This window comes from Salvelinus namaycush, chromosome 4 (assembly GCF_016432855.1).
Source record: "Salvelinus namaycush isolate Seneca chromosome 4, SaNama_1.0, whole genome shotgun sequence".
Lineage (NCBI taxonomy): Eukaryota > Metazoa > Chordata > Actinopteri > Salmoniformes > Salmonidae > Salvelinus > Salvelinus namaycush.
Genome location: NC_052310.1, coordinates 72,420,290 through 72,437,957, shown reverse-complemented (window position 1 = coordinate 72,437,957; position 17,668 = coordinate 72,420,290). Strand labels below are relative to the sequence as shown.

The 17,668-nt window shown below is 45.2% G+C and overlaps 1 protein-coding gene across 1 annotated transcript in view; it reads right to left on the bottom strand.

Moving 5' to 3' along the window:
* ttyh2 (tweety family member 2) overlaps window positions 1-17,668 on the bottom strand; it is a 106,460-nt gene that overhangs the window by 70,713 nt on the left and 18,079 nt on the right. Inside the window, exon 2 of the mRNA XM_038990656.1 lies at window positions 21-190. Coding sequence (XP_038846584.1) covers window positions 21-190 — 170 coding nt within the window. The remainder of the gene's footprint in view (window positions 1-20; window positions 191-17,668) is intronic.

Below are 17,668 nucleotides of genomic sequence, written 5' to 3'. Positions count from 1 at the left end.
GGTTAGTAATTGTTCCTCACCAGCTGAGGAGTCCGGCGGTGACGGCAGACCAGGTGACACAGCAGGAGTTGGGGCTCTTGCTCTCCTCCTCGTCTTTCCGACAGCAGCACAGGCAGCTCAGGTAGATGGCCAGGCAGAGCAGGTTCAGGCCCAGCCCTGCAGCCACCATACAGGCCAGGAAGATGAATGACTACAGGGAGAGATGGAGAGAGAGAGCGATGGAGAGAGGGGGATATGGAGAGAGGGGGAGATGGAGAGAGAGTATCAGGTGTATCCATCCTAGAGGGGGAGCTCAATCATTTCCAGACCCAGGGACACATACTAGCCTGTGGTGACCTAAATGCCAGAACTGGACAGGAACCCAACATTCTCAGCACAAAGGGGGACAAACGCCTACCTGGAGGTGACAACATTCCCTCCCAAATATGCCCCCCTACACACAACTCCGACAAAACAACAAACAGCTCCTGCAGTTCTGTCGCACACTGGGTCTGTACATTGCATTACATGTAATGGATTACAAAAAATAATAATCGGTAACTGTAATCTGTTACGTTACCAGCAAAAATATTGTAATCAGATTACAGATACTTTTGAAAAACTATAATGATTACTTCGTGGATTACTTTTAATTCAGAAAGGATGTTTGCGGAAAATACATCTTTGACACTACTCTGTTTTCTCAATGACATTCAAATCGGCTTATCATGAGATACTCTACCTCAGGCGAGCAAAACCTCAAGACTTCCTTAGATTTCATGCGCCAGCTGCTGTTTACAAATATACACAGACCACACCCCCTTGTTTTACCAGAGGCAGCAGATCTATCCTGCAAAAAAAGCGTAAAACCCGCCAGCTGTATGTTATTCATGTCGTCGTTCAGCCACGACTCGGTGAAACTTAAGATATTACAGTTTTTAATGTCTCGTTGGTAGGATATACGTGCTCAGAGTTCGTCTATTTTATTATCCAATGATTGTACGTTGGCTAATAGGACCGATAGTAAAGGCAGATTACCAACTCGCTGTCGGATCCTTACGTCGCCGATATCTCTGTCTCTTTCTCCTGCGAATGATGGGGATGAGGGCCTTGACTGGTGTCTGGAGTAAATCTGTTGCGTCCAACTCGTTAAATAATTTTTTTAAATCCAGTCGGGGGTGAGTCATCGCTGTCCTGATTTCTAGAAGCTCTTTTCGGTCATAAGAGACGGTGGCAGAAACATTGTACAAAATAAGTACCAAATAACGCGAAAAAACATACACAATAGCACAATCTGTTAGGGGACCGTTAAACGGCAGCCATCTCCTCCGGTACCATTATTAACAGCAGACTTCAACATTTCCTCAGTGAAAACAATGTCCTGAGCAAATGTCTAATTGGCTTCCTACCAAGACAGCATATGACAGACCACATATTACATTATAAAATCAATGTCTACAAACAACAAGTGTGCAGTTAAAAAATGTGCAATAAACACGGATTTCTTTCCTCAGGGCCGTGGGGTAAGACAAGGATGCAGCTTGAGCCTCATCCGCTTCAACATGTATATGAATGAATTGGCGAGGGCAATAGAAGTCTGCAACACCCGGCCTCACCCTACTGGACTTGGAAAACAAATGTCTACTCTTTGCTGATGATCTGGTGCTTCTGTCCCCAACCTACAGCAGCACCCAGATCTTCTGCACCGATTCTGTCAGACCTGGGCCCTGACTTTAAATCTCAGTAAGACAAAAACAATGGTGTTCCAAAAAAGGTCCAGTTCCCAGGACCACAAATACAAATGTTATCTAGACACTGTTGCACTAGAGCACACACATAATAATACCTACCTCGGCCTAAACATCAACACCACAGGTAACTTCCACAAGGCTGTGAACGATCCAAGAGGCAAGGCAAGAAGGGGCTTCTATGCTATTGAAAGGAACATAAAAGTCGACATCCCAATTAGGATCTGGCAAAAAAACGCTTTAATCAGTTATAGTACCCATACATAGCCCTCTATGGTTGTGAGTGCTGGGGTCCAATCACCAACCAATAATTTACAAAATGGGTTAGGGTTTCTGCATGCAGAATTCTGCAAAATTACACTGTGTATAACAAAAAACCCAAAACAATGCATGCAGAGCAGAATTAAGACTATACTTGTGATCAAAGTCCAGAAAAGAGCTGTTAAATTCTACAACCACCTAAAAGGAAGCAATGCCCACACATTCCACCACAAAGCCCTCACCTACAGAGAAATGAACCTCGAAAAAAAGAGTCCCCTCAGCAAGCTGGTTCTGGGGCTCTGTTCACAAACACAAACAGAGCCCACATAGCCCCAGGACAGCAACACAATTAGACCCAACCAAATGATGAGAAAACAAAAAGATAACTATTTGACACACTGGAAAGTATCAACCAAAAAAACGGAGCATATTGGAATGTACCTCTGACCCTAAACAGAGAGTACACAGTGGCAGAATACCTGAACACTGTGACTACCCAAAATTAAGAAACTCCTTGACTATATACAGACTATTGAGCGAGGCTACCATAGGCAGACCTGGCTGTCAAGAGAAGACAGGTTAGTGTCCACTGCCCACAAAATGAGGTGGAAACCAAACTGGGCTTCTTAACCACCTGACAAATGTATGACCATAGAGACACATATTTCACACAGAATTTGAAAACAACTCAAACATTGATAAACTCCCATATCTGGGAAATACCACAAGGTGCAATCACAGCATCAAGATTTGTGGCCCGCCGCCATGAGAAAATGTCAACCAGTGGAGCACAAACAGCATTGTAAATACAACCTATATTTTTCTGTTTATATATCTTCCTCTACTATTCATATTACAACCAGAGCTGATAATAACACTTAAAGCATGTAGATTTTTTCAAAATTTTAAGTGCAATATTTACAGTTAAATTCAAATAGTTTTTGTTGATGATTTGTGTCTTCTCAATTTTGTTTATTTCACTGCTTTGACAATGTAAACACGTTTCCCACGCCAATAAAGCCCAATGAAATTGAATCGAGAGAGCGGGAGCGAGGGAGATGGAGAGAGAGGAGCGAGGGAGATGAGAGAAGGAGTGAGGGAGATGGAGAGAGACATTTTATATTTAATCTCTTTTAGCATTTGTTTGGTTTGCATACTGATTAGAGGTCGACCGATTATGATTTTTCAACACCGATACCGATTATTGGAGGACCAAAAAAGCCGATACCGATTAATTGGCCGATTTTTTTATGACAATTCCAACAATACTGAATGAACACTTATTGCCTGCTAACCTGGATTTATTTTAGCTAAATATGCAGGTTGAAAAATATATACTTCTGTGTATTGATTTTAAGAAAGGCATTGATGTTTATGGTTAGGTACACATTGGAGCAACGATACGCACCGCATCGATTACATGCAACGCAGGACACGCTAGATAAACTAGTAATATCACCAACCATGTGTAGTTAACTAGTGATTATGATTGATTGATTGTTTTTTATAAGATAAGTTTAATGCTAGCTAGCAACTTACCTTGGCTTACTGCATTCGCGTAACAGGCAGGCTACTCGTGAAGTGCAATGTAATCAGGTGGTTAGAGCATTGGACTAGTTAACTGTAAGGTTGCAAGATTGAATCCCCCGAGCTGACAGGGTAAAAATCTGTCGTTCTGCCCCTGAACGAGTCAGTTAACTCACCGTTCCTAGGCTGTCATTGAAAATAAGAATGTGTTCTTAACTGACTTGCCTAGTTAAATAAAGATTAAATAAAGGTATAAAAAAATAAAAAAATAATCAAATTTAAAAAATCAGCCAAATCGTTGTCCAAAAATACTGATTTCCGATTGATATGAAAACTTGAAATCGGCCCTGATTAATCGGCCATTCCGATTAATCGGTCGACCTCTAATACTGATGCATACGTACATTAACCACACATCAACACTCTCAGATCCTCTGAGGATCCAGATAAAGATTGAAGCTTTGATGACGACAGTCAGAGCGGGAGGAAAGTAGAGTACCCTGCATAGGATCCTTTTTTACCTTCAGTTCCATTTAGGCCTCATACTCCTTATTTCTCTCCCATCCCTCCCTCACTCACTCCATCCCTCCCTCCCTCCCTCACTCACTCCATCCCTCCCTCCCTCACTCACTCCATCCCTCCCTCCCTCCCTCACTCCATCCCTCCATCCCTCCTTCACTCTCTCCATCCCTCCTTCACTCACTCCATCCCTCCCTCCTTCACTCACTCCATCCCTCCTTCACTCACTCCATCATCCCTCCCTCCTTCACTCACTCCATCCCTCCCTCCCTCCTTCACTCAGTCCACCCCTCCTTCACTCACTCCCCCCCTCCTTCACTCCCTCCCTCACTCCATCAATCACTCCCTCCCTCCATCAATCACTCCCTCCCTCACTCCATCAATCACTCCATCCATCACTCCATCCCTCCCTCCCTCCCTCCCTCCCTCCCTCCCTCCCTCCCTCCCTCCCTCCCTCCCTCCCTCCCTCCCTCCCTCCCTCACTCCATCCCTCCCTCCCTCCCTCCCTCCCTCCCTCCCTCACTCACTCACTCACTCACTCACTCACTCACTCACTCACTCACTCACTCACTCACTCACTCACTCACTCACTCACTCACTCACTCACTTCTTCAGATAGAGGTGAAGGGACAAGTACCTAGACAGAAATGCCAGACAGAAACGCCAGACAGAAACGCCAGACAGAAACGCCAGACAGAAAGCCCAGACAGAAAGCCCAGACAGCAAGTGGGATTTGTTACATATTATCCCTGTCTGTCTGTAGCCATATGTCTGTTTACATACTGTGATGTCACCTGTTCTGTAATACTATTGATTGCATTACAGTTAGAGCTGTTCTGAATGTAAGCTCATAACCATAATAAATAATAAACTAAACACCTACAGTAAATATACATACCAGGCTAGTTATCTTAATTCCTCACACCTTTTTGCACCGTGATTAATACCCCCCCCCCCCCCCCCCCCCCTAATCCTCCACCTCCATCTGTTGAGGAGTGAGGGAGGGATGCTTGATGCCTCATTTCCCATTTGACGGCTACATGGGTGAGACAGGGGGAGACGGGGCTCATCTGGTGAAATCAATATTCAGCTATAAAACACAAGCTGTCCCCCATTCCCCATGTAGTATGCTATTTTAGACAAGGGGCCTGTAGTGCACTATATGGGGGTACCATTTGTGATGCAGCCATACAGGAAGTGTCCAGATGGGGTCAGGTCAATCAAAACACAACAGGATGGAGGGTTAGGAACCCCATCACCACCATCGCCCCTCTTCTTACCCCGGTATCCTACTGCCCATCCATCCCCGTACAACATGTTTGATGAAATGGTATGTAGAGAGATAATTGGTGTGTGTGTGTGTGTGTGTGTGTGTGTGTGTGTGTGTGTGTGGGGGGGGATTGTACAGTGTAATTTAGGTGAGAACATTTATTGAGATGGGGGGTACAGGGGGGGGGGGAGTACAGGGGGGCTGTGGGGTGAGTTGATGGGTGAGGGGTGGGAGACAAATACATAATTGCCAGGACTGAACCAATTTGGCTGGGAGATGGGAGCCGAGAAAGGGGAAACAAGCCCCCCCCACCCCCAGCCCCCCTTCCATTGCCATGGCTACGGACAGGTTTGTTGGTTGCCTGCCGAGGCAGGACTGAGGACGAGTGAAAAGGGAATTATCACTCCCAGCCTTATTTGAATTAAGCAGCATGAGACAGGCAGCCCTGCTGAAACGAAACAAACTGCATCTTGGGGAGAGACGGGGAAGGAAGGCCTATGTGGTGGAGGAGAGAAAAGAGAGAGAGAGAAAATGGAACACAGTGAGGAGAGGGCTAAGAGGCATTCAGTTAATAAACTAACATTATGGAGAGCTGGAGAGTTGATTCAGTTTCTGCATTCTCCACTGTCTTTCTCACTCTCCCTTTCTGCTCACTTTTCTCTCATGTAAAAGAGTGAATAATGGATCACCTGTATTCACAAACACACACACACAGAGAAGAAACCATCACAAACCACCACAGAGGCATCAGAGTAAAACATAATTTTAAAGTGAATAGCTTGATAATTCTCCCTGAAAACACAATGCCAGAAACACACACCACTATTCACACAAGGATGCAATTCCAGACTAATAAGATCATCTTACTCCAATGTGCTACGTTTCATCCATCATCAGTAACTTGTTTTACTACAGAAATAAAGAGGTCAGCGTCAATAGGTTTCCTTTACACAGCAACGTATAAAGCCTCCTTACTTCTCCTTTTTTGTTTCTACCTTTCATCCCTTGAAGAGGGAGAGAGAGAGAGAGAGAGAGAGAGAGAGAGAAAGGGGGCAGGAGAGAGGGAGAGAGAGAGAGAGAGAGAGAGAGAGAGAGAGAGAGAGAGAGAGAGAGAGAGAGAGAGAGAGAGAGAGAGAAAGGGGGCAGGAGAGAGGGAGAGAGAGAGAGAGAGAGAGAGAGAGAGAGAGAGAAGGGGGGCAGGAGAGAGAGGGAGAGAGAGTAAGCAGTAACTTACTTATTATTACTATTATTGTTATTACTGTTATTGTTATTACTATTATTATTGTTGTTTATCATTCCAAGTAGTAATGGTATGGGTGGTAATGGTAATGATAGCAGTTTAATGATGGTGGTGGTGGTAGTAGTGGTAATGATGATAGTAGTTGTAGTACCGATGTAATGGTGAAGATGACTGTTATTTAGTTATAAGTTAGTAAGTTTTTTATTACATTACATTCGATTATTGACTGTTATTTATTTTATTTTACTATTTTTATATTTAATTTTGTATTATTATTTACTGCCATTCTATATTATTATTTGTCATTGTTTATAATTTTATTACAATGTATATTGTATACATTGTTGCTTTGGCAATATTGACACAATGTTTTTCATGCCAATAAAGCAGCTTGAATTTGAATTTGAATTTGAGAGAGAGACAGAGAGAGAGAGAGAGCGGGAGAGAGAGAGAGAGAGAGAGAGAGAGGGAGAGAGCGAGAGAGAGAGACAGAGAGAGACAGAGAGAGACAGAGAGAGAGAGAGAGAGAGAGAGAGAGAGACAGACAGGGAGAGAGAGAGAGAGAGAGAGAGAGAGAGAGAGACAGAGAGAGACAGAGAGAGACAGAGAGAGACAGAGAGAGACAGAGAGAGACAGAGAGAGAGAGAGAGAGAGAGAGAGAGAGAGAGAGAAAGGGGGCAGGAGAGAGAGGGAGAGAGAGGGAGAGAGAGAGAGAAGGGGAGAAGGAGAGAGAGAGAGAAGGGGAGCAGGAGAGAGAGAGAGAAGGGGAGCAGGAGAGAGAGAGAGAGAGAGAGGGAGAGAGAGAGAGAGAGAGAAAGGGGGCAGGAGAGAGGGAGAGACAGAGAGAGAGAGAGACAGAGAGAGAGAGAGAGAGAGAGACAGGGAGCGGAAGAGAGCGAGAGAGAGAGAGAGAGAGAGAGAGAGAGAGAGAGAGAGAGAGAGAGAGAGAGAGAGAGAGAGAGAGAGAGAGAGAGAGAGAGAGAGAGAGAGAGAGAGAGAGAGAGAGAGAGAGAGAGAGAGAGAGAGAGAGAGAGAGAAGGGGGCAGGAGAGAGAGGGAGAGAGAGGGAGAGAGAGAGAGAAGGGGAGAAGGAGAGAGAGAGAAGGGGAGCAGGAGAGAGAGAGAGTGAGAGATAGCAAGAGAGAGAGAGCAAGAGAGAGCGAGAGAGAGAGAGAGAGAGAGAGAAGGGGGGCAGGAGAGAGAGGGCGGGAGGAAGGAGAGGGAGGGAGAGAGAGAAAAAGGGGGCAGGAGAGAGAGAAGAGGGGGGCAGGAGAGGGGGGGAGAGAGGAAGGAAGAGAGGAGGGGGGCAGGAGTGGGGTGTGATGAGGATATGGGAGAATAAAAAAGGTGCTGCAGCCACAGCAATGAGGAGCGTAACTAACAGCCCAGTTTCTCAGGACTGTGTCGTTCCATTCATTCCTGTCGGGTTAACTGACTTCATGTCTAGAGCAGTGTTAAGGCGGCAGCATGCTTCCATCAATAGCCTCCACTTATAGGCTGAGGCTGGACGGGAACAGCCGGCGCTGAGCTCTCTCACATACACTGCCCAAAGGGAGCATGGGACTGTTTGGGCAAAAGAGGCAACTAATAACCCTGTGACAAGTTCTCTCAAGAGGCAACGGGAGAGTGGTTTACATTACAATCCTGCTCACAGTACACAGCCTTTAGAGGTAGACTAATGATGAATGTGAGAACACAGGCATAGATATGTGACATCAACATTATGTGGGGTAGCAGGTAGCCTAGTGGTTAGAGCGTTGGGCTCGAATCCCCGAGCTGGCAAGGTAAGAAATCTATCGTTCTGCCCCTGAACAAGGCAGTTAACCCACTGTTCCTAGGTGTCATTGTAAAGAAGAATTTGTTCTTAACTGACTTGCCTAGTTTAATAAAGTTTTTTTTTAAATCCTCATCAACACAGAAAGTATACTGTAGAAATCTAACAGTGTGGCCAAGGTCCAGTCACAGCCAGTTCTAACAGCCAAGGTCCAGTCACAGCCAGTTCTAACAGCCTCTAGGTCCAGTCACAGCCAGTTCTAACAGCCTCTGGGTCCAGTCACAGTCAGTTCTAACAGCCTCTAGGTCCAGTCACAGCCAGTTCTAACAGCCTAGGTCAAGTCACAGCCAGTTCTAACAGCCTCTAGGTCCAGTCACAGCCAGTTCTAACAGCCTCTAGGTCTAGTCACAGCCAGTTCTAACAACTTAGGGCCAGTCACAGCCAGTTCTAACAGCCTAGGTGCAGTCACAGTCAGTTCTAACAGCCTCTAGGTCCAGTCACAGCCAGTTCTAACAGCCTAGGTCCAGTCACAGCCATTTCTAACAGTGTAGCCTAGGTCCAGTTCTAACAGCCTAGATCCAGTCACAGCCAGTTCTAACAGCCTCTAGGTCCAGTCACAGCCAGTTCTAACAGCCTAGGTCAAGTCACAGCCAGTTCTAATAGCCTAGGTCCAGTCACAGCCATTTCTAACAGTGTAGCCTCTAGGTCCAGTCACAGCCAGTTCTAACAGCCTCTACGTCCAGTCACAGCCAGTTCTAACAGCCTAGGTCAAGTCACAGTCAGTTCTAACAGCCTGGGTCAAGTCACAGCCAGTTCTAACAGCCTCTAGGTCCAGTCACAGCCAGTTCTAACAGCCTAGGTCAAGTCACAGCCAGATCTAACAGCCTGGGTCCAGTCACAGCCAGTTCTAACAGCCTCTAGGTCCAGGCACAGCCAGTTCTAACAGCCTGGGTCAAGTCACAGCCAGTTCTAACAGCCTCTAGGTCCAGTCACAGCCAGTTCTAACAGCCTCTAGGTCCAGTCACAGCCAGTTCTAACAGACTAGGTCCAGTCACAGCCAGTTCTAACAGCCTAGGTCCAGTCACAGCCAGTTCTAACAGCCTCTAGGTCCAGTCACAGCCAGTTCTAACAGCCTGGGTCCAGTCACAGCCAGTTCTAACAGCCTCTAGGTCCAGGCACAGCCAGTTCTAACAGCCTGGGTCAAGTCACAGCCAGTTCTAACAGCCTCTAGGTCCAGTCACAGCCAGTTCTAACAGCCTCTAGGTCCAGTCACAGCCAGTTCTAACAGCCTAGGTCCAGTCACAGCCAGTTCTAACAGCCTAGGTCAAGTCACAGCCAGTTCTAACAGCCTCTAGGTCCAGTCACAGCCAGTTCTAATAGCCTAGGTCCAGTCACAGCCAGTTCTAACAGCCTGGGTCAAGTCACAGTCAGTTCTAACAGACTCTAGGTCCAGTCACAGCCAGTTCTAACAGCCTGGGTCAAGTCACAGCCAGTTCTAACAGCCTCTAGGTCAAGTCACAGCCAGTTCTAACAGCCTAGGTCCAGTCACAGCCAGTTCTAACAGCCTAGGTCAAGTCACAGCCAGTTCTAACAGCCTCTAGGTCCAGTCACAGCCAGTTCTAACAGCCTAGGTCCCGTAACAGCCAGTTCTAACAGCCTCTAGATCCAGTCATAGCCAGTTCTAACAGCCTAGGTCAAGTCACAGCCAGTTCTAACAGCCTAGGTCCAGTCGCAGACAGGATACTTCATTCAGGCATTTTGCAGACAGTATACAGAAGTACCTCACTAACTGGTGTTCATTTCAAACATTAAAAATCTATGATAAAGCGAGAACTTCTCTCATGAAATAGACAAGAGGTTAATAGATACATTTAACATTCTATCATCACTGCTGCACATAGAAGAGAGAAACAAGTCCTTCTGTTTGGGTACATTATCTAAGCAGTATTAAATCATGCTGTGTTCCCAGTTGGAGAGGAGCTTGGAGATATGATGTGAGAGCCAAGCCCCGTGGCTGTGTGTCTGTCTTCCTCCTAGGCACCAACAGCAGTGCTGTGATGTGTGTGCACATGCGTTGTGTATGCTGTGCTGTTGCAGGTGGTGAACATCTGTGTGTAGGTGGATGGAGGCCAGTCCCCAGGCACTGTGCACTCTACGTTGGACAGTGGCATCCACTGATGAGGACAGAGGTGCAGTGAAATGTGTTGTTTTACAGGGTCAGCCATAGTAGTATAATAGGTGCAGTGAAATTTTTCACCTTGTCGACGCGGGTATTCAAACCAGCGACCTTTCGGTTACTGGTCCAACACTAACCGCAACACTACCTGCCTGTTAAACGAGTCACATCAGTGATTTAAAGTAGATGACAAGCAAGTTTGTGTTCCTGCACAGCCGCTGGATCAGGAACCTTTGATTGTCATGGTGTTCAGACAGCAGAAAGTGCACTTTTTCAAACACAACATACTACAGGCAAGTGAAGACCTACACACACTGCCTTGAGAAGATGTACCGGGAGTTCGGATACAGTTGATGCAGGAAAGATGAATGAATCACAAGGCAGGCGAGAGGCAACCCCCCTTCTCTAAATGCCAATGGAGCAGTCCGCCTCAGTGTCTAACTTTATCCTCCCAGTCTCTGCCTGTTCCACTCTGACACCGAGGGATGTCCTCGGCGGTGTTTCCAGAAGAGTGGACTCGGCTGGCCTACCCATGTACACTCACAGCTGGGACACCATTAAGTCCCCGCAGAGCGGGGGAGGGAGGGAAGGGGAGAGCAGAGTGGCCCATGGGTAATGGATTCGACGGGAAGAGAGGGATGGGAAAGGGCTTCTGCCTCCTCCTCTACAGTACTGCATCACTGCTACAACCCAACGTTAAAAGGCCTCGGCGAATTTGTCACGCTAGCCTGCACCACATTCCTCAACACAAACAGCTAGTCTCTGGGGATAAACGAGGTAGTGTGTGTATGTGTGCTTGTGTGGCGCGTGTATGTGTGTGAGAAAAATGACTTTAGTATTGTCACCAACCTTGGGCTATATTCTTCAACTGCTTTCATATAGGATTTTAGGGTATTTTGCCTGTAAAAAAAATTGGCCAATGTTTACATGACCCCCTTACAAACAGGCCCATTTTACCACATTCTTGCCTGCATACACCTTTCATACCTCCCGTGTGCATGCCAGCATGCTGGGAACTAGTGTTAGTAGTGATGTGCAGATGTGGGTGGGCGTCTATTTTAATATACACCATAAAAAATGAATCCATTATTAATTTGTTTTGGCAGGTGCTAAGAAACATTATAAGACTAATAACATGTATTTTCAAAAGAACAGAATAGTTTGAGTTCAGACAAATGAAATCAATAGTTGGTTATTTTGTTCATTAAAACAGACCAGACACACCTACCTACGTGATTACAGTCAACACATATTTGATAGTAAAAACATAATGGAATATAACAGAAAATACAACAAATATGTTTTCCCACATGACTATATTTTTAATCAGAGCCCAAAGCCCACGCTTTTTTGATCCAGGTTTCATCTCTTTCCTACCCTCACTGCGCTTTGTTAGGGGCAGGCGTCTTACCTTCATCATATTTTCAAATCATATTCATATTTTACAACCTTCTGGAGATGCCTATATGCAGTCAAGCAAAATAACACACTTTCTTTAGTCTACATTATAGCATGCTAAATGTATCTGATTAGTTATAGATGATCACCTTCACTTGCTCAGCCAGAGAATGAACCAAATATACAGACGGAGATTCAGTGAATCAAAAATTATCAGACAAGTCAGTTGATTATCAGACAAGTCAGTGGCTTTTTGTCAGGAGTAAGGCTACTAAGCAACTGAAGAGCAAAATAATCCACTTGTTAAACTATATGACATGGAAAAATCTAATAAATCAGCCAACTAGACAAGATGATCAAGAGCAGCACTCACTCACCTCATTTTATGAACTTAATTGGAGCCTAATCAATATCTAAACAGAGATTCAGGGAAAACAAAAATCTGACCTTTATTGATTTATCAAGACGCCTCCACGCTTGTCTCAAATCAGCACAATGGTATGGTAATTATCATGTAGTTGACCACACAGGGTAGGCTATTGCTTCACATTTAATTACAAGGATTGGATGACTTTCAGTATAAGTCATTTGATACATGCCTTCAATTGCATTAGTCTACTTTATTCCAATAATTTCATCATTCAGTGATATTTATTCCCACAGTAATTCTTTATGGATCCAGCAGGTTGTGGTTAAGAAAACACTACATGCTTAGTGGTGGGCTATACAAAATGATGGGCTATGCGAATAGATGGGCGAAGTGACATGCCTTGCAAAGTTTTGAACATGTCAGGAAAAGGGTTAACAAGCACTGCCTAGCAACCATCAAGAGCTTAAGAGCGTAGTGAGTGCCAAAGCTGCCGCAGCATTACGGCTATGTTTCATTCTAAGCCGTAGGCAGAACCTTACCGAAATGATTAGTAGGTCCTTAGGCAGATATACAAGTTTTGGCGTTGATACCGGCCCTGAACTTAGTCACTGTTACTAGCCGTCTACCACCCGGCTACTCCACCCTAAACCTTAGAGGGTGCTGCCCTGTGTGCATAGTCATTGAACACTGGTGACTTTAATACTGTTTACATAACGTTTGTACCCATTTCATATGTATATACTGTATTCTAGTCAATGCCATCCTATTAAACTATCGCTGTACATATCCTACGTATTCTACAGATATACTAAATATTATATCCACACTGTCCATAATATCTATACATCTCATCACATATATACAGTACCTAAGGCACTGCATCTCACTACAGTCCCTGGTTCGAATCAAGTCCCATAGGGTGGCGCACAATTGGCCCAGCGTCGTCAGGGGTAGGCTGTCATTGTAAATAAGAATTTGTTATTAACTGACTTGCCTAGTTAAATAAAGGTTAAATAAAACAAATATAATAATACAAGTTCATTTGTGGAATTTCTTTCCTTCTTAATGCGTCAATTTCGTTGTGTTAGGCTATGAAACATCCACAACGACCGTGTTTTACTCAATTTCAACCTGCTCTTGAGGTGAGTTTTAAAAGTGTCTGATGTGATTTTAGAATGCATTTTCATTGATGTCAGAGTGATTAGAGGGACACCAGAGGCCTGAGTACCAGGCCATTAGGACCTGATGGATGGACAACAGAGCCCTGAGTACCAGGTCATTAGGACCTGATGGAGGGACAACAGAGCCCTGAGTACCAGGTCATTAGGACCTGATGAAGGGACAACAGAGCCCTGAGTACCAGGTCATTAGGATCTGATGGAGGGACAACAGAGCCCTGAGTACCAGGTCATTAGGACCTGATAGAGGGACAACAGAGCCCTGACTACCAGATCATTAGGCCCTGATAGAGGGACAACAGAGCCCTGAGTACCAGGCCATTAGGACCTGATGGATGGACAACAGAGCCCTGAGTACCAGGTCATTAGGACCTGATGAAGGGACAACAGAGCCCTGAGTATCAGGTCATTAGGATCTGATGGAGGGACAACAGAGCCCTGAGTACCAGGTCATTAGGACCTGATAGAGGGACAACAGAGCCCTGACTACCAGATCATTAGGCCCTGATAGAGGGACAACAGAGCCCTGAGTACCAGGCCATTAGGACCCGATGGAGGGACAACAGAGCAGTGAGTTCCAGGCCATTAGCGACCCGATGGTTGTTAGCGAGTTGGGTACTACCAACGCATGTCCAGAGTGCATAAGAGGAGATTATCTTGGAATTTCACTGCGGTCATGACTCGTGACTGACGTGTGACGGTAATATGACCACCGCAACAGCCCTAATCACAGACCTCTTTTTAAACATTGACAAGAATCAATACTGATGCTTACATTACATAACACAGTACTGTGTGTTAGTACTGTAACTACTGCAGCCGCATTTTCCCAGAGCCAAGTCTGCCTGAATAGTATAGTGACTCGTCTTGTAAGATCCCGCATTTATCAAGCGTCACAGAGTAAAAGTGCTGATCTAGGATCAGTTTTGACTTTTAGATCCTAATGAATCTGATTATTATGGACAGGGAGGACCTGATCCTAGAGTAGCACTCCTACTCTCATGAATATGGGCCCAGTACATGGGATGGACAGAAGGACAGGCAGCCCATGTAAACACAACAAAACACCCATTCCCAGCAGCTCCAGAGATGGCAATAAGGAGATGCTAATCAACAGAACCATATCTGACTACATGGAATAGAGAGCTCGGCTAGCCAACATTGGAGCTAAGCAGGCTAAGGTGAATTCATGTGAGCTATGACAAGTTGGTTACACACTGTTATGTGGGGAAGAGAGGGAGAGAGATAGTTTAGATAGAGAGATAGCAAGATGGAGGGAGAGAGAGGGGTAGAGGAGGAGAGGGGATAGTGAAAAAGAGCGAGAAAGACAGAGCGAGAAAGACAGAGCGAGAAAGCGACAGAGACAGCAAATCTGCAATGCCAGATGAAAAGATTGACATTCTTGCCGACAATTCTATAGTGGTTTTCCTTTCCAACCAGACTAACAGTGTTTGTTCATTTGTAACCTCATTACACATATGGCAAGTGGACTTGTGGGAAGTACAGTAATCCATCTGTGGGCCCTTATAGCTATTCTCACCACAGTTTGAAACCTCAAGGAGACAGAGCCCACAGAAACAAGGGGGAAAAAACTAATTTAAACTCATACCTAGAGGCAGAATCAACTTTATCGACAGTCAAACAAACAGACGGACAATCCAACAAGCGCAGCCTAAGGGAATACAATGTTCATACTTCAGACAAACCATCCTGAGGCCTAAACCGCAAGGCCAAAACTAGCAGCGTTCAGCTCTTCTTTTTCCCAGGAGGAAAGACAGCAACAAATGTAGTTCCACAACAGTAGAGTGATAGTTTTAACCCTTGACCCCTATCCCATCACAACCCTACCGCATGAGCCAGGAAAACTCAGCCATTGAGTGAAAAGGTAATTGAATGAACATGTGATCAAATGAGCATCTTCATTACGCAACTTGTCACATGTTTAAATGGCAATGATTGTCATACGATACACAACAATTAATATAACTATGACTACAATAAGGAATAAGGCCACAAAATAGCAGTTCCACTGGATGTTTGGAATTCAAAAGAGCACTGTTAGTTGTTTGACGTCATCACATCACCCCAAAGGACAGAGGCTAAGCTCAGTGAGGACTTTAATAAAAATAAAGACATCACATGAAAAGACATCATCTCTACATCAGAAGGAGAAACATGTTTTTTCCTCATAACTCCAGCCACAAGAACCCCTGTCCCATATCATAGTACATCTGCTGTTGACTTAACACCATGCTGTTCATTTCAATGGCTGACACACAGTGGTTGTTTCATCTATTACAAGATGGGGAGAGAAGTAGGAGAGTGACTGAGGGAGAGATGAGAGAACAACTGATTAACAGATGAAGGGAGCGAGGGAGGGAGCGGAGGGATGAAGACAAGAGGAAGGATGTCTGGAGGAAGGGATTGTTTGGAGGCACTGAAGTGGAACATTATTCCCAAGGAGTAGGCAAAGCCATTGAGGCAGAAAGATCGATGTGTGTGTGTAAGGGTGTGTGTATGAGCGTGTACTAGTAGTGTGTGTACAACGTCTGTGGTCGCCAGACATCTTTTATCCCGATTCAATCGATTCTCCTTTCAGCAAGCATGCCTGGGAGTCTGGGCGTCTTCAAAAAGCCCAGAGGATGAAGAGGGGTCAACTGAAACCAAATCCTCTGCAATTATATAGACAACAGTCAGTCTATGAAGTGGCTTTTAGACAACAGTCAGTCTATGTCTTCATTCAGCCTGGTTTAACCAGTCTATAGGCTACTGTGTTCTACAGTGGGCCACAGACAGAGAGCAGGCCTGTTTGTCGGGATGAGCTAATCTGATAGATTTATCAGTGTACTGAGTAGAGTTGAAAGGTCAGTGAGTGTCTGACCCTCTCCTTGTCATCTCTGGGTTATTAACAAGGTTGGATAAGGTCATAACATGTGACTAATTTTGTCATTTGAACATGGGATGTTGAATAATGACGTTCTAGTGTGGGCCATGCCCGGTACAATCTGCGCACCTCTCTAACCGGCGGTGCATAAAACAACCACGTTGTGGAAGTCCAGTCAAGCCAAATGATAACTTGAAATGGGCACGCACAGTTTGATTATTCACTGACAGTTGTGTCATTCATCAAGTTAGGATTCTGACCTTATTGAGTCAGTGGGACAGATGTTTGGATAGTCTAATCTACTGTTGGCCACCTGACAGGATATGACATCAAAGTCAGCTAGCAGGAAGGAAGAACCCAGTGCGGCCAGCCCGACAGGATCCTGGTGTGTGTGTGTCAAATACCCTGGTCTGTGTTATCTCAGTGTCCCAGGAGGGTGTTCCTGTCTCTGACAGTTCTGACAGTTACTGTTTGAAAGATTGTTTCTGCACCACAACACAACAGAGGACCTGAGGGACCACTGGATGGACTGATAGGCTACGACCCTAATGTTACCCCATAGGGTAAAATAAGTGCACTATATAGGGAATAGGGTCCCATTTTGGAAATGGGACATTTGTACATAATGTAGTGTAGGCTTGTACAGCTGACTCGGCAGCCTAAGTGTTTCCATACAGGACATTAGCATCCATTATTTACCAGTTAGGCGTATTACCAGTTGTTTCTGCCAAAAGACTAAGATATTCAACAAATCAATGATGTAATAATGGTGGTAACAGCTGGCTCTCCTTGCCTCAGTCGTGGGCTTCTCGTGACGTCTGATCAAGCTGGCTTCCATAATGCAAACAGAAGCAGACACCACTAACAGCGTTGGGTCAAAGAGGAGAGGAAGAAGAAGAATATGGACAGAGACATTTTGACCCTTCCATTCCTCTCAGTTACGAACAGATGTTTCTCCCTCTCTGACGCATCCACACACTGAGGCAGGCAGGCAATGCGATATGAGGAGAAATTGGGCCCTGACCTATTTTTGTGAGAACTCTTTTTGGGTTGTGTCCTCCTTCTTCCCATTCTGGTGAGTGAGAGGAGGAGCAGAACAGACCTTACAGCAGGAAACGCAACGCTTGCTGAGGCCAAAATGACTATCACATGACTAAAGTGATTTGTCTCTTTCCACAGACAAGTCTATTTGTATAGGAGACAGACATGCGTACTAGCTATCTAAAATTCCTCAGCTTCTGCACAGACATGTAACAAAAGTCGAAAGACTCATACCAAACAGAAGACATGATGCTGAATCAATTTAATAATCTGTTTGTCCGTAGAGTGCATGAGCATTAGACTA